Raw genomic sequence first — 14,601 nt, 5'->3', positions numbered from 1 at the left:
GACAACTTTTCTTCTGCAGAAATTAAAATGGGTAATTATTGGCGCCCTCTAACATTACACAGACTGGGATAAGAATACTTGCACGATTATGCATTTTCCTGTGCAGAACTTCTGAATCCACCTGTGACAGCATGGAATGTATCCTCCCTGAGGCCTAAGCAGTATGCCATATCTCTTCATGCAATATCCCACCTTCTGTTATATTGCATTCTCTGTCTTTCAGTCAGTGTGTCAGTATGCCCCTAACACCAACCTCTATGTCAGTAATCAGGCTATTATTAAGGCATGAGCAAAAACATGTTCAAACATTAAAATGTCTCCTGCATGAATTCTGTCCAAAGTGAACTTAAGGGGATGCCATGAAGACTATCCTTCAAAAGAGCAGTTTTATATTCCATCTTGGATATCAAATATTATAATCTTTATTATTTCTGTGTTGCGCACCTGAATTATATTTTATACAACTTTACTTTTATTTACGTTATTGTGTTTATCACCACGAGATACCTTCATATAAAAAAAATCACCCAGTGAGAAAGAAGTAAACAAATATCAGAGACCTTTGCAATAAATTGAAAATAACTAACTTGCATAGTAATATCACAAGCACAAGAATTAGTGTGAGCATTTGTGAAGGTGTTTTGCATAGAGAAAGACTGCAATTCTAGCTCTGAGAAATCATTTAGAAAACAGACATACTGTAGTGCTGTGAGTTTAATTCATAACATATAGACTGAGATTTTCATAACATTTGTTATGCCCTTGTGTTCTTGTCACCTACAATGTGCCCTTTTTATGCCGTTTTGGGGTATAAATTAATCAAAAGGATACCATTTTTAGAATGTATATCCATGTAAATGTGTAAGGTTTCTCATTATAAATGAAGCATACAGTATACAGTCAGAAGTGGATTACTATAGGGCTTCCATCTAAACCTCAGTGGGTTATTCATCCTTGATTTCCACTTGTTCTATTCCATTCTCATTTACCATAATTTTATGTACTTTAAAGTGCTAGAATAGCAGAATATTATAAATTAAACATTATTAGGTAATGTCATATCACACACTAATAGTCCTAAACAAGCTATGAAGATCCATCAGCGTTAAACCTCTTGTCCTCTCTCAGGCATACTGGGCCATTGGATGATCACTCCAGGCAGGCAGACCTGAGAGCTTCTCCTCAGTGGCAGCCTCTATTGGCCAGCCCCAGGCCTTGAAGAAGGATGTCAGGTTCCTGTTCACCACTTTGGAGAAGGTCTCCGCATATGTGTTCATCTTGCCCTTGTTGTCCTGAGGCACTCCCTCCATTGTATGGTAGGCAGTGAAGACCTTCTTAAAGGCGTCCCAGCCAAAGGTATCTTGGAGCTGGTGAAGGAAATGGTTTAAAAAAGTGCACTGGATTAGAATCGCAGAATGCACCTCCAAGTAGTTAAAAAAAAACATTTGACTTAAAACATGTTTTTGTAAACTGACGGCTATAATTAGGAGGACAATTCTACTAAGTAATAATTCACACACTGTCAACACCATGGAAGTAATTCATTATGTACAGTTTCAACTATCAGTCAGTCAGTTATTTCTGCAGAGAGGAATACATTGTCAATGCATGTCCTAGCAAACAGTAAATACTCCACACTGTAAACTAGTCCACACTGTTGAGTTGTTACTAGACACTCCTGCTCACCTGCATATAAGTCTCCAGGGCCACCCACATACTCCACTTGCCCAGCTGCCGCCCCCCCTGGGCATAGTCCCGTGCCCGGCACCGTCTGTTCTCTTGAGACATGTTTGGGTGGGCTTTGGCCCGGTCCAGACCCAGCACCGTTTCGTGCACGTAGACAGACCACAGGTTGCAGGTGCACTCGGTGGTGTTCGGGGGAAACTCCCAGACCCCACGCTGCTGATTGTGGCCCAGCTCGTGGACGGCGCCCCACAGACCTGATGTCCGCGCCTTCCCAGGGTTCACCAGGCCCGCGGCAGCGGAGGTGTCCATCATGACCGGATACCCGGCGTGCATGTAGCCTTTAAGAGAAATAGCAGGTCTTGTCAAAAAAAGGCACAGAGGTATAGAAAAGAGAAAATGATCATTCCCTTAGTATTATTTCTGCATTATCGTACACTAGAAACTTGGAAGGGAAGTCTGCCTTACTTACTGTAAACCCACGGGCAAGTGCCCTTACAGCATTACATTTTTCAAAGGGAATGCTTCATTTAGCAACGCTTCATTCATCATTTAATCACAGTGCTCCTTTAACATAGTTATAGAGTTAATATAGGCGCAAATTTGAGACTCAAAAAATTGCCACTATTGAAAATATTTGGAAACAATTTAGTGTCTTCTCTGTCACACTTACCTGCTAGATACGTGGTGAAAAAATTAGGTAGGCTATAGCAATTATGTGAAGGTGAAGAGTTTCTGTAGTGTATTATTATAGACAGTAGGGGGCAGTATGTGATAATACCATACCCAAGGAGACAGTATGTAATGGTAGACTCAAATGAGACACATTTTGTCTACACATTTTAGACCTTTTAGTTCTCCATGCAAACGTTTAAAATGGCCTCTTTGGGAAGAATCACCCACCCACCCCTGTGTAGTACATTTAAAAGTAAACTGACCATGTGAGATCTGGACGTCGGCCACAAATCGTTCTTTTCGGGGGAACTTGGCAGGTTTGGCTGCAAGGTCTGCTATTCCCCTCATGATGTCATCCCACATCGACGCCACTTCATCTGGCCGGTCTAGGCCTCGTATGAAGTCCGAGTGAAGAGTCAGGATGATGTTTTCAAACTCTAGCTCTGCCCAAGGGGCCGGTGCATCCCGGATCACCTTCACCCAGTCTTCTACTGTAGTCTCTCCTAAGAGAGCAGGGTCGAGGCAAGAGAGCAACAATGTAAGCTATGATACTGTGCAGTTCAGTCACTGACAAACTGGTGTAACCGTTCTAAGAATGCAGGAAATAAAGTGTCATTGTGATTCCTTGAAATATACTTAAATTCACCTCAGTATTCTGTTTCTGTTTCATAGTGGACTAGGAAGGCCATGACCATCACTCAAAACTATTTCAAGTAATTCAACTATATTCAAAGTATTAATTCAAAGTACTAATGCCAGTGTCATGTTTTTTTCTTATTGTCTTTACAACTCATATCTCTCTTTTGCTCACCAGACTTGTAGTAAGGTGCTCGAACAGCTATCTGCACCACCACCTCTGCCCCCTTCATGCTGCAGTTGGGTGGGGCGATGAGGTAGATGAGACCCCCCCAGAGGTTCCACACCTGCACCATCTCCTTGTCAACAGGAAAGCGCTCACACACCACAGGTGCTCGTTTCAACTCATTAGCCTGGCCGATATTATCAGTCTGACAGCCAATCTGGACCTGAGGGAGGAATATATGTATAGCGTTACATAATATTGCAATTTGTTATTCATTATTATTATTATTATTATTATTATTATATTGCTGTATTTTATTGTTAATCTATCAGTCTCAGTCAGTAAAAATGCATACAAAAAACAACTCCGGGTTGGGATGGATCATTTTATGTCAGCCATCTATATTCATTCATCATCATTATTAATTAATTCATGAGTTATATGAACAAGCATATGCAAAAAGCATGACAAAACAGTATTCATAGGTCTCTGTGACAACGCATTACTGTATACAATATGATACATAGTCAAACACAGATGAACTCAAATACTGGACACACCTTCCAGCCCTTTCCCACGATCTCTGGTGGCATGGACACGTATGTTCTCATTCCAGGGCAGAGGTACAGCCCAGTGCTGAGCCACTCCTCGCCACCTACAACACACACCCAAGCCATGGAGGCACAAAGTAAGCACAGTCAATTGGGAGATATCAAAAGCTTTGTAAAAGTAGATTAGACATTTAGGAAACTATTCATTTTTAACCTAAATGTCACTTGCATTAGAAAGTGTAGGTACTGTTATGACTTAATGACTCTCTTAATTTAACATAAAACATCTCTGACACCGCATCCACATTTTCTGCATTTGTCAGTAGCCCACATTGATGCAGTAAAGCAGTGGTCTTGAAATTGAACAAGAGACTGGACCATCTTCCTTTTCAATTCGTAATGTTTAGGAACTGCTGTTTTTTTTTTTTGAAGACTAAAGAACCAGTACTGGACTAACCTGCTGAGTTTACACTGATGCCGACCCTTGCATTGTGGACAACTGGCAGAGCGGGCTGATCTTTGATGATGTAGGGCAGAAGGGCATCAGGGTCCTGGCACACCTTGTAGACCTGGCTGCCCACATTGAGAAGCAGGTGGTCCTTGGCACTTTTCACGGGGCATGTGTTGCACACCTGTGGGATTCCCGCCTGCTTCACCATGTCAGTCAGCATTGCCACTATTGACGTATAAGCTGCACACTCGTGGGTCTCCATAGCAAGGTAATGGCCACAGTCCTTCCCCAGCTTCTTCAGACAGCCTTGCTCGTGGTCTGACAGGCTATGGCCTTCATTCACATGACTGGCAAAGCGCTGGAGCAAGCCCCTAAAGTGGTAGGCGTCCGAGCAAGCTTTCTCCAGATCAGGCACCTTGTAGAGCCCTGAGCTGAGGGTGTCCCCCAAAATACAGAGCCCCATCTTATTCAGGATGTGGTTGCCAGGGTACTCGGCCATGGCATTTTGTCCAGGATGGCTTTGAGCCCAGTACCAGGCATGTCCCCCAATCAGGAGCCCGCCGCCTTCAGCGACAAAGTCCTGGATCACCTCACACTGAGCATCGCTGTAGGAGGTGCAGACGTAGACGCTGAGGTCTTCTTTGAAGTCCGTCACCTGACACTGCAGCCCGGATTTGGCCAGAACAGATTCTGTGGATTTCAGCTGGGGTTTGATGCCCACCACCCCATTGCGCCCCTCGTCCAGCCAGTGAAGAGCGTTGGAGAAAAACTTGGCAAGGGAGTCACGCCCAATGTAGCCCTCATGAGTGGCCACGATGACTCGGCCCTGGCCATAGTAAGCTCCAGCGAGGAAGGCCTTGCCATCAGGTGTGGCGCCAATGGGGAACGCCAGGGGGCCATGGACCAGGACCTCTGAAGGTACTGCACCACCCTGGATGTCAAACTCTTGCACGCCATTCAGGAGAAACTCAAGGTCATCTTTGAAATTTTTTCCAATCCTGAAAAAGATGCATGACAAGTGTTCAGAAATCATAAGACTCATTAAATATACTGCCTTTGTTGTGGTGTTTTTGATTCACAAGGTAACATTTGTATCTCTAATTACATTAATCTACATTAATCGAATTACGTTTATCATTAATCTAATCTGACACAAAAAAAAAACTTCTGTACATGCTTAGTACTTACGAAACAGCCAACCAACTGGATGGTATCTTTGGGGGCAGAGGGAACACTCCAACCTCTCCAGAATGTTCTGAAAAGTAGATCCCTGCCACACTGCACACTTTGTTCCCTGGAAAACTCAGCAGTGTGTTTTCCTTAGGATTTTTCTCTGCCCAGCTCCAAGCTTGGCCAGCCACAAGTAATCCTCCCCCTGCCTTGAGGAAACTCACCAACTCCTTAGCATGTGCGTCCACACTGTAAGCATCTGTAACATACACGCCAAGCCCATCTTTGAACTCACAGACCTCGGCCTTGATGCTGGAATAGCGCAGGTTTTCAACAGCAGCCTTGCAAGAGGGATGAATGCCCGCAGTATTTCTATCAGGCGATTGTACTAGCCATGCCAAGGCTTTTTCCACCATGCCAGGGAAGTCAGTAATGTGTTTCTCGTGCCCGAGAACCACTATGCGCCCCTGGCCATAGCTTGAGGCAGCCATTAACACCTGACCTCTTGGGTTCATGGCCAGGGGGAAGGCATGGTCGCCAATCAGGACCAAGTCACCGGGTACATGCTCTTTCTTGAAATCCAGTTCCTGAATTCCACCCATAAGTGTGCAGTATGCCTCTTCTCGTGCCATATTTGGTTTTGTAGGTTGTACTGTTCACTTTCGGGAATATGTGTCCTTTTTGCTGTAAGAAATTGAGAGCAGGACTGAGTATTGAAACTTGAAAGCAATTGTATTTGCTTCCTGTGAGGCAAGCAGGGTCCACACAACGTTTCAAGGAACTGGGGTTACAGCAAAGTAACCGATTGTTCTCTTTTCAGCATCTCACGTTCAAAATCCATAAGAGGGACAAGACGTTGTTGGTTTATGAAATGTATTTCATCCCTCTGTCTCAATCCCATCATGTGAGATCTCCGTCACTACGTTATAGAGACACACATATGCATCTGCATCACTGGATGGTAATATAGTTTTCTGGCTGATAGTCTCACTGTGCACGTGAGGGGCAATTGGGGAGTCGTCCAGATCTCCCATAGGTGGATTTTGAACATGAGATGATGAAAGATAACAATCGGTTACTTTGCTGTAACCCCAGTTCCTTGAAACGTTGTGTGGACCCTGCTTGCCTCACAGGAAGCAAATACATCCACTGAGAAACAGCAGCGCAGCAACATCTGCCCTGGGGCAGTGGGAGGTACCACCCATGTCATTGGACTTGCACTGCTGTCCGTCAAGCCAAACTTGGCTGTATTAAGCACGGGTGTACTGGAATAAATGCTATCCATCAGCTTACAACAGGAGCAGATCAAGTAAACGTATTCTTAGATGGGTAACTGGTCCATAGGTTGTTGTTCATAAGACCTAGCGCTTTTGGTAGTGCTGTCTCCCTCTCTATCTACATGCCTGCTTGTAGTAACACAAAATTAAATCCAGACAAGGTAATTTAAATAGCAGATATAAAACCTGGGGATTGGTATTAAGTTCAACATTTTACCTCTAGTTTCTCTTGCAGACCTTCTGATTTCATTCATTTTATTATTGGGCATTTAAGCTGCATAGTAAAAAATACCAACCACATATCTGGGGAAGAACTTGGCTCATGGGAGTTCTAATTAAGAGCCAACATTCCAGTTACTATCACAAAACCACTGACCAAACTACAGTTTCACTTCAAACAAAGTTTGAAAGCGAAGTGTAAGCAATTACTAAGCAGGGTGTTACAGGGTATGTTGAAAACTATGTCTGGCAGCCAAGAGGAGTTTTTTTTTTAAATTTGACAATCCCATCCCTAATTCCTCCATACAAAACAGTTGGTAAACTGTAACAAAATGTAATACCATGTAAAATGTAATACTACTACTAAATACTAAAGTGCTGAGATTTTATGAATAGCTTTTAACTGTAAAATCTAGCCTTGGTAGAAGTGAGAAAAAAAGCAGACTCAACTCACCAGTCCTTATAGCAGTTAAGTCCTCCAAGGTCTATAATAAAAGAGAGAAACATTAGCCTACAGTCTAAGCCTTAAGTGAAGGGTAAGGGTGGGACCAAAATTCTCCAATGGCTTGTTTGTTCCACCTTGGGGAAGGGCACAGAAGAGGAAAACTCCCATCACCAGGCAGCACAGACACACCCTCTAAACTCGCTCCTCCAGGACACGGACCTGCCAAGTCAAACATGCAAATTAGACGAGTGCAAACAAAGTCACACAGGTACCAACCAGGAAAGCCTATGCCCATCAAAAAAGGCCATTAAACTGCACAATATTCAATATAGGTGTAACCGAATACAACCCTTAGTAAGGCTGTCAGAGTAATGGAAAATACTGTAGGCCTAATATCTGTGAGGGACAGGTCGCAGTCATTTACTCCACTGGAATAATACCACCCTGCAAAGTAGCTGCGCCCAAAGGTGTGTCAATGAAGGCTCTGCCCATATGGACACGGTATGCATTCATAGCTTTCAATAATAATACTGACTAAACACACAGACTTAACAGGTCTTAGATCCTTGTTAAAGATGTTGTAGGTTTGGAGGGACAAAATAGGTGGCTCATCTTCTACTGTCCTCCTTGTTGCTATCCATGAGTATTAAATTATGGTGCAAGATTTGAACAGCCAGTCAAATACACCCATTCTCCAGTGCTCTTAAAATAATGTTGTTAATTGGCTGGATCGTTGCGAGATACTTTGTTTCACCTTCATAGAACCAGGACTGTGCAAGGCACCATATTTTAAGTGCACATCCGAAACATACGCTACAGCTAAAAGGACCGTGAGGAGAATTTCACGAAATGTGCAATGGGTTAAGGACCTTCCATTAAGTGCAACTTTCGTCTGGGAATAACCGGAAGTAATTTTGCGCGACCGTGTTGCGAGGCAACTCAGTAAAAATAAGCACCTGTCAAATTCATTGGTTGCCATTTCCCTGTAGCAGTCCTAAGCTACACTATTATAGAATCAATACGCGCATCTACAGCTTCACGATCGGGTTCCCAGGCTTTACAGCTGGGTTTTTTTCACCGAGTTTTCCCGGATATGACGCCACACATACGAATATCTGCCCAGTTTTTTAAAGCATGCATACGGTGCCACAGATATATAATTTGAATGACCAAACAAGGTCTAAGCTGATACACAAAAACTTTTAAACAAAAGTTAATGATTGTTAACTGAGTTCACTTCTGTACGTGTTTTCAGTTGGCTTGTTAGGGCATCTCAAGGCAAGCCTAAGCGGAACAAAGGTCTCAAATCAAAGTTCTTGTCGGAAATGTTTTCGTGAAGATCTTTTAAAGGCAAGCTATTATGGTTATTTGCACAGCTAGCTAACTCAATGAAGTAGCCGTATTCCCAGTTTTACCGATGTTCCGATAATCCCTAAGAAGTGATTTTGCCCTATCAAACTGGCACTGTAAAACAAGTGAAAGAATTTATATCTAGAGTACTACTGTTTGAACATTTAACTGCGCTGGTACTTCACCGATAGCCAAGCTAGGTAACGTGAACTATCACCTTGCTATCTAGCAAGAATCTGCAATCTTCCATTAACAAAACTGGTTTTCTGAGTTAATGCCTAATTCATAATCATCCAGACAGCAAAACAGCAGAATATCACATCATCCTGTTTGCACCTCGGAACGCAGATAGGGGTTTTTCATATCAGACACTTGGCGTTTCTATTCGCTCAAGTAGTCTGTGTGAGTAAACCATGCTGTATGCTGTAAGCGAGTTATTATGGGAACACAAGCTATGCTAGTTACAATTTTTTGTACCTGTTTTGGTTGATTATGACTACCTGAGTCGGCTGAAGTTTGGTTATGAAAGGAGGAGCCAGTAAATCTCACGTATTTCTTTTGTTCTGTTGTTAGCGATGGAATGTGTGTTGAAAGGTGTCTCTGGAGCTCGCATCCCACTGTACGACGGGCGGGCCCTGATAGTGGGACGGGGCCCAGAATCTGGAATAGCCGACAAAAAATGTTCCAGACATCAGGGTGAGTCAGCATGTGACTTATAACAATTGGCCACGTAACATCCCCAATCTGCCTGGTACGGTTATGGGTGGCATAGTAAACCTATTTCTCAGTAATTGTGCTCTCCTTTTCTTTCTAGTTAAACTGGTTGCCAACTATGCAAGTCGAGAAGTACTTGTAACACAGGTAACACACACACAAACACACACACACGTAACATTTCCAATCACCCAACGTAAACACATTTCACTTCCCACAATGATGACGGTTACATAAATTAACATGCATTTATAAATTAAGTCTTAGCTAATGTAAAATTCTCATCTTTAATCACACAGCTGGGTCCTAACCCTTCATCACTCAACCATGAGGCCTTGAGCCGGGGGCAATCAGGCATCCTGGCTGAAGATGGCACACTTTACCTGGCCAATCAGAGCCACTCCTTCACTGTCGATTTTACTGGGAACTCCAATGGCTCTACCTCCCATCCCGCTCAGAAGAGGAAAGCACCAGAAAAAAGAAGCGAGACAGACAAAGCCAAGGAGGAAAAGAAAATGACCTCCAAACGGAGCATACAGGATTTCTTCACGGCATCTCCCAAAAAGGTATAGAAGGAAGGCGAAGTTATCTTCTAAATAATTTTTAAAGCCATGTCATGGCAGAAAACATTACAGCTAAATTAAAGATATGGAGCAACACTAGTAAGAAAGTTCTGTATTTTTCTCTTTGGATGTAGTCAGTGAAGAGACCTCACAGTTCAGAGGAAGATGAATCGGAAAAGAAGCGTGGGCGAACAGAGGCGCTGTCCGACGATGATTCGGAGAGGCTCGCTGAGGAGAATCTGAGGAAGCTGCAGAATCTCGCTGAGAGGGCCGGCTCTTCTCAGCAGGCGTCAGAAAAGATGGCCCAGACTGGGTCCTCAGCCTGTTCCAAGAGTCATTGGCAGAAGATTGGCCATCTTCTGTTGTACACAGCTGCAGGTGTTAGAGGAAGCTCAAAGGTGAGGCATGTTTATCGTGTAGATGCAAGCGACTATAGTGTCACTCATAGGGACCTTTACTAAATATTTAGGTCTATTATTGATAACTGCTAATTCATTCACATGGTTTTCCAAGCATATCCCTAAGCAGGAGAAAGCTTTTTGTTTTAATAGCAAGAAGCTATTTATGAACACTCGTTAGTGTCTGCATCTTGGAGAAGTGTAATTTGATTGACTGAGCGATTGGCTTGGTTGAGTTCAAATATCAACAACCTAAAGCAAATCACGGACTACATCTTGAACTTATCTTTGAACAAATCCATTTCTCTGCCTCATTTCAGATTGCTGGTTTTGACATTGATGGCTGCATCATCACAACTAAGTCGGGCAAAGTGTTTCCCACAGGCCCAGATGACTGGAGGTGAGTACTTTGCCTATTCTTTTGCAATGTTCTAGAATCTATTTGACCAATATCTTCCAATTAAGCTTTTCTGAAATGTGTCATAACACATTTGTCACTAATGAACTGTGAGGACATGAGTTGTATATAATGAGAAGCTTGTATAATTTGTGTGTCTTTTCCTGTCCCTCTGAAGGTGAATTGAACATTTCATTTTGAAGACAATGTGTCCCCACGTGGTACCTCCATTCAACTATTATGCTCTTATCCCCTTTGCAGAATTCTTTTCTCTGAAATTAAGCGCAAACTCGCCAGTCTGCTCGGATCAGGTTATAAGGTGTGTTCTGTTGGTGGCTCAGATGTATAAAGGAGGTCTGGCATTGAAAGGATAAGAACAATGAAATGCACTGGGTGTTTAAGGAGAACCAATATAAAAGAATGGGTGAGTGTGGCTGACCTACAAAACAGGATGTAAAGCAAATGTTCTCTCAATGTCGATCAGGTGGTGTTTTTCACCAATCAGATGGGCATAGCGAGGGGCTCACTGAAAGAAGATGTGTTTAAGTCCAAAGTAGAAGATATTCTTCAGTCACTACAGCTACCTGTGCAGGTATGTCGAGAGATAAAAGCGTCACATTTTACATGGCTGTATATGGCTTTACCAGGACCTGTAACTTCATCTTGTATGAAAAACTAAGAATGTTTTAAATAAAGGAGATATTTCAGATTGCAGAGTTTTATTAAAGCTACGTTATAAAGCTAGTACTCATAATTACATAATTTGAAATAGGACTATTTTATATAAGAGAATATGTTGCACAAATACATACACCAATGTGTATGCATTTATGTTTGTGTTTTAGGTGTTTGTAGCTGCTGGTCCAGGAATCTTTAGGAAGCCAGTAACAGGAATGTGGAAGCATTTGTGTGAGGAGGTACATGTCAGTCAATGCTAAATTAATTTGTAATATTGCTGCAATGTTATATTAAGGTTACTATCGATATATATTTGCTGAGTAGAGAGAAAGGCAGTGATGTAGAAGGTCACGTCTCCTGAATGCTGAGAACTGCCTCCTGGTGTATGTGGAGAAGGACTGGAGGAATGCACACTATTTGGAGTGATGGTGTAGTTTGATGATGTGGTTTTATGCAGGTAAATGATGGAATCCCTGTGGACAAATCGCAGAGTTTTTATGTGGGAGGTCAGTATTTTAAGATTTTTTTATTTTAAGGATGTTAAGAATATCACTTTAACACTTTAACACAAGAATTAACACTTTTTTTTACTGAATTTATGAATCAGAAGACCCTGGTCAACTTCAGTTTTAAGATTAGAATGCCCAGAAACGGCGATACTTTGTAATGCCAAATTGTTTCTCTGTTCAACAGACGCAGCGGGGCGCCCTGTAAACTGGGCCCCTGGGAAGAAGAAAAAAGATTTCTCATGCAGCGACCGATTGGTAAGAGTAGAAATTAGGAAATGATTCCTTTTCTCCGTTATAGTATTTAAGAGGTTGGAAATACAACAGAAAAGAAAAGTGGATGCCTTTGTGTTTAATTGATTCCATCATGTGACCCAACCCCTCAGTTTGCTCTAAATATTGGACTGCGGTTTGAGACTCCTGAGGAGTACTTCCTTGGCTGGAAGAAGGCGCCCTACAGTTACCCTTCATTCGATCCAGTAAGTAACTATTATGTGAAGCTTAACACCTGTCGAAATGTCTTCTTTTAGTTGTTTTGCAGTACATACTGTATAGTTTCTGTATTTGCACAGGCATCCTGTGTGTTTTGATGGTTGTACTGAACTGAACACCCGTCTTGAACTGTTTATTTCAGAGGAAGCTGGACCCCAATGGCCGTTTGTACGACCCCCCCTCTGCCTCCCTTACATCCAGCACGCCAGAAGTTGTTGTGGCCGTGGGATTCCCTGGATGTAGGTTTGATCTGCCATCTTAGTGGTTTGGTTTTTCCTTTTTGGTGATGTGATTGCTTGAGGACTTCCTAATGACGAAACCTCTCTCTTGTTTTGTCTCGACCTCAGCTGGGAAGTCAACCTTCTTCCATAAGCATATCGTACCAAAGGGCTACACGTATGTGAACCGAGTGAGTTGAGCTATATGTTTACGCTCATTGCACATCAATTACACTTTCTAATGTTCTTTTAGGCAATACTACTGGGGTATGACTTGATATGAAAAACCTGTTTTATGAAACACGGTTCAAGACGTAATGTTGTAAGGTTTGATGCCCAGACCATCTGAAAGTGCCTTATTCATTAAAAGTCACGTATTCCTACTGTTCTTCTTACCCCTCTGCGACGTCTCCTAGGACACACTGGGCTCCTGGCAGAGTTGTGTGTCAGCCTGTGAGAGAGCTCTGAAGCAGGGCCACAGTGTTGCCATAGACAACACCAACCCTGACCTAGAGTCTCGCAAACGGTACAGCTGCCACTAGATCATACATAGTGATGATGTATTGTGAACAAAGTCCTAGAGGACTATTATACTATCTGTATGGATGTGTGTATGTGGTATACTGTCATCTTATTTGTATTGTCTTTGCCACCTTTTTATCTTATTGAATACTTCCTAATCTTTTGTACTGCAGGTATATAGATGTCAGTATAAAAGCTGGGGTGCCTTGTCGCTGCTTTCATTTCACTGCATCTATTGAACTGGCCAAACATAACAACAAAGTAAGTATTGTTCTTCATGTTGTGTATTTAAATAAGTTCTGTGGCATGTTCAGCAAGTATTGCTGTTTATAGGCAGAGGTGGGCAAAGTACACAACTCCATTACTTGAGTCAAAGTATAGATAGTCCTGGTCAAATATTACCCCTCTACTTGCTTCAGTTGTTCAGTCAAATTTGTTCTTGAGTTAAAGTACTGAAGTATTTGCTTTTAAAAATACTTATTCAGTATGTACACAAAACGACATTTTCTTTTTAATGTCAACGCATTGTTGAATTTCATCTGCTAACTTCGAAGCTATGCTTCAAAGTAATGAGTAACAGGAAACCTCATAGAAATGTAGTGGAGTAAAAGTCATAGGTTTCCAAAAGAATTAATACTCAAGTACAGATACTCAAAGTATTGTACTGAAGTAAATGTACTTCGTTACTGTCCACCCTGGCTTACATGTACACTTGTAAACTGTATGCAAGTTAATTGAAAGTAAATGTACCAAGGAAGCACAATGACACTGCCATTATAGACATTCAAATGATTTTCATATACATTTTCCAGTTTCGGGAGATGGTTCCCTCGGATACAAAACACATGGTTGTCAACGATATGATCTTCCATAGCTACAAGTGAGTAATCTTAATTAAATGAATATAACAACCTAACTAAATAATTTGTTTAACATTTCTGTAGATATGGCAGTGTGAGTATGATATTGGCAACAGTATTTTTATTTGTGTTCCTTATCAGGAAGAAGTTGGTGGCGCCCAGTCTCTCGGAGGGCTTCTCAGAAATTCTGCAGATCAACTTTTTGCCTCATTTCAAGAACAGTCAAGAGGAGGCTCTCTTCATGCAGTTTTCTGAAGGCTGAAGACTGAGCCGACCAAGAGATGCCAAGTCATCCAAAGTGTGGTAGAGGTGCTGGTAACAGGCACAGCTAGCCAGTCCATTGGCCTAATCTTGTTACCGCACCGCACCTCCCAAAACCTACAAACTCCAAATGGACTTTCCACTACTTTTTTTCTACACACCTCTGACTATTTTTTTATGTCAGTGTTCTGTTGAATTTGTCAGAATTTTAGAAAGTCATGTAAAGGTTTTGCATGTAGGTAAAGACTGTAGGGTTATAGAACTGAAGCTATAAAGCCTTGTTTGAGGTAAAGGAATAAAAAATGAGTTTTCTTTAAAAATCTTTTTGGTTTTATAATGTATATAAGATATTGTGTGTATATAATGCTA

The 14,601-nt window shown here is 42.1% G+C and overlaps 2 protein-coding genes across 9 annotated transcripts; one reads left to right on the top strand and one right to left on the bottom strand.

Annotated features, from left to right (window-relative positions):
• Positions 1-699: 699 nt before the first annotated feature.
• On the bottom strand, positions 700-9,221 carry LOC105909288 (TRPM8 channel-associated factor homolog). 6 transcript variants are annotated; one of them, XM_031573073.2, is made up of 10 exons: positions 9,101-9,221; positions 7,408-7,492; positions 7,283-7,313; positions 5,351-6,016; positions 4,169-5,160; positions 3,721-3,815; positions 3,170-3,383; positions 2,622-2,861; positions 1,687-2,024; positions 700-1,367 (listed from the first exon to the last, which is right to left on the bottom strand). In XM_031573073.2, exons 4-10 carry the CDS (start codon positions 5,962-5,964, stop codon positions 1,125-1,127), a joined length of 2,736 nt encoding a protein of 911 aa, XP_031428933.1. In that variant the 5' UTR covers positions 5,965-6,016; positions 7,283-7,313; positions 7,408-7,492; positions 9,101-9,221; the 3' UTR covers positions 700-1,124. The 6 variants fall into 6 exon arrangements, with proteins under 6 accessions (XP_031428933.1, XP_012693357.2, XP_031428934.1 ...); XM_012837903.3 differs by lacking the exon at positions 9,101-9,221 and adding an exon at positions 8,230-8,335; XM_031573074.2 differs by lacking the exon at positions 9,101-9,221 and adding an exon at positions 7,827-8,209.
• On the top strand, positions 8,417-14,552 carry LOC105909326 (polynucleotide kinase 3'-phosphatase). Of its 3 annotated transcripts, none has more exons than XM_031573079.1 (18): positions 8,417-8,623; positions 9,197-9,319; positions 9,438-9,484; positions 9,637-9,903; positions 10,035-10,298; positions 10,619-10,698; positions 10,957-11,014; positions 11,180-11,287; positions 11,541-11,612; positions 11,831-11,879; positions 12,067-12,137; positions 12,266-12,358; positions 12,514-12,610; positions 12,719-12,780; positions 13,006-13,115; positions 13,285-13,372; positions 13,924-13,991; positions 14,113-14,552. In XM_031573079.1, exons 2-18 carry the CDS (start codon positions 9,199-9,201, stop codon positions 14,231-14,233), a joined length of 1,776 nt encoding a protein of 591 aa, XP_031428939.1. In that variant the 5' UTR covers positions 8,417-8,623; positions 9,197-9,198; the 3' UTR covers positions 14,234-14,552. The 3 variants fall into 3 exon arrangements, with proteins under 3 accessions (XP_031428939.1, XP_031428942.1, XP_031428941.1); XM_031573081.2 differs by lacking the exon at positions 8,417-8,623 and adding an exon at positions 8,632-8,823; XM_031573082.1 differs by lacking the exon at positions 11,180-11,287.
• The last annotated feature ends 49 nt before the right edge of the window (positions 14,553-14,601 follow it).

Source organism: Clupea harengus, chromosome 9 (genome assembly GCF_900700415.2).
Source record: "Clupea harengus chromosome 9, Ch_v2.0.2, whole genome shotgun sequence".
NCBI lineage: Eukaryota > Metazoa > Chordata > Actinopteri > Clupeiformes > Clupeidae > Clupea > Clupea harengus.
The sequence above is the reverse complement of the archived record's forward strand: the minus strand, read 5'-3'. Positions and strand labels throughout refer to the sequence as shown.

Bases quoted from the DNA above. Each gene is read 5' to 3' on its own strand.
- LOC105909326 (XM_031573079.1), top strand. From the start codon at position 9,199: ATGGAATGTGTGTTGAAAGGTGTCTCTGGAGCTCGCATCCCACTGTAC. The intron at 11,613-11,830 runs GTACATGTCAGT...GGTTTTATGCAG, and splicing joins GGAAGCATTTGTGTGAGGAG to GTAAATGATGGAATCCCTGT. The intron at 12,138-12,265 runs GTAAGAGTAGAA...CCAACCCCTCAG, and splicing joins TCTCATGCAGCGACCGATTG to TTTGCTCTAAATATTGGACT.
- LOC105909288 (XM_031573073.2), bottom strand. From the start codon at position 5,964: ATGGCACGAGAAGAGGCATACTGCACACTTATGGGTGGAATTCAGGAA. The intron at 3,384-3,720 runs GTGTGTCCAGTA...TTCCTCCCTCAG, and splicing joins TCGTGGGAAAGGGCTGGAAG to GTCCAGATTGGCTGTCAGAC. The intron at 1,368-1,686 runs GTGAGCAGGAGT...TTCCTTCACCAG, and splicing joins CCCTGGAGACTTATATGCAG to CTCCAAGATACCTTTGGCTG.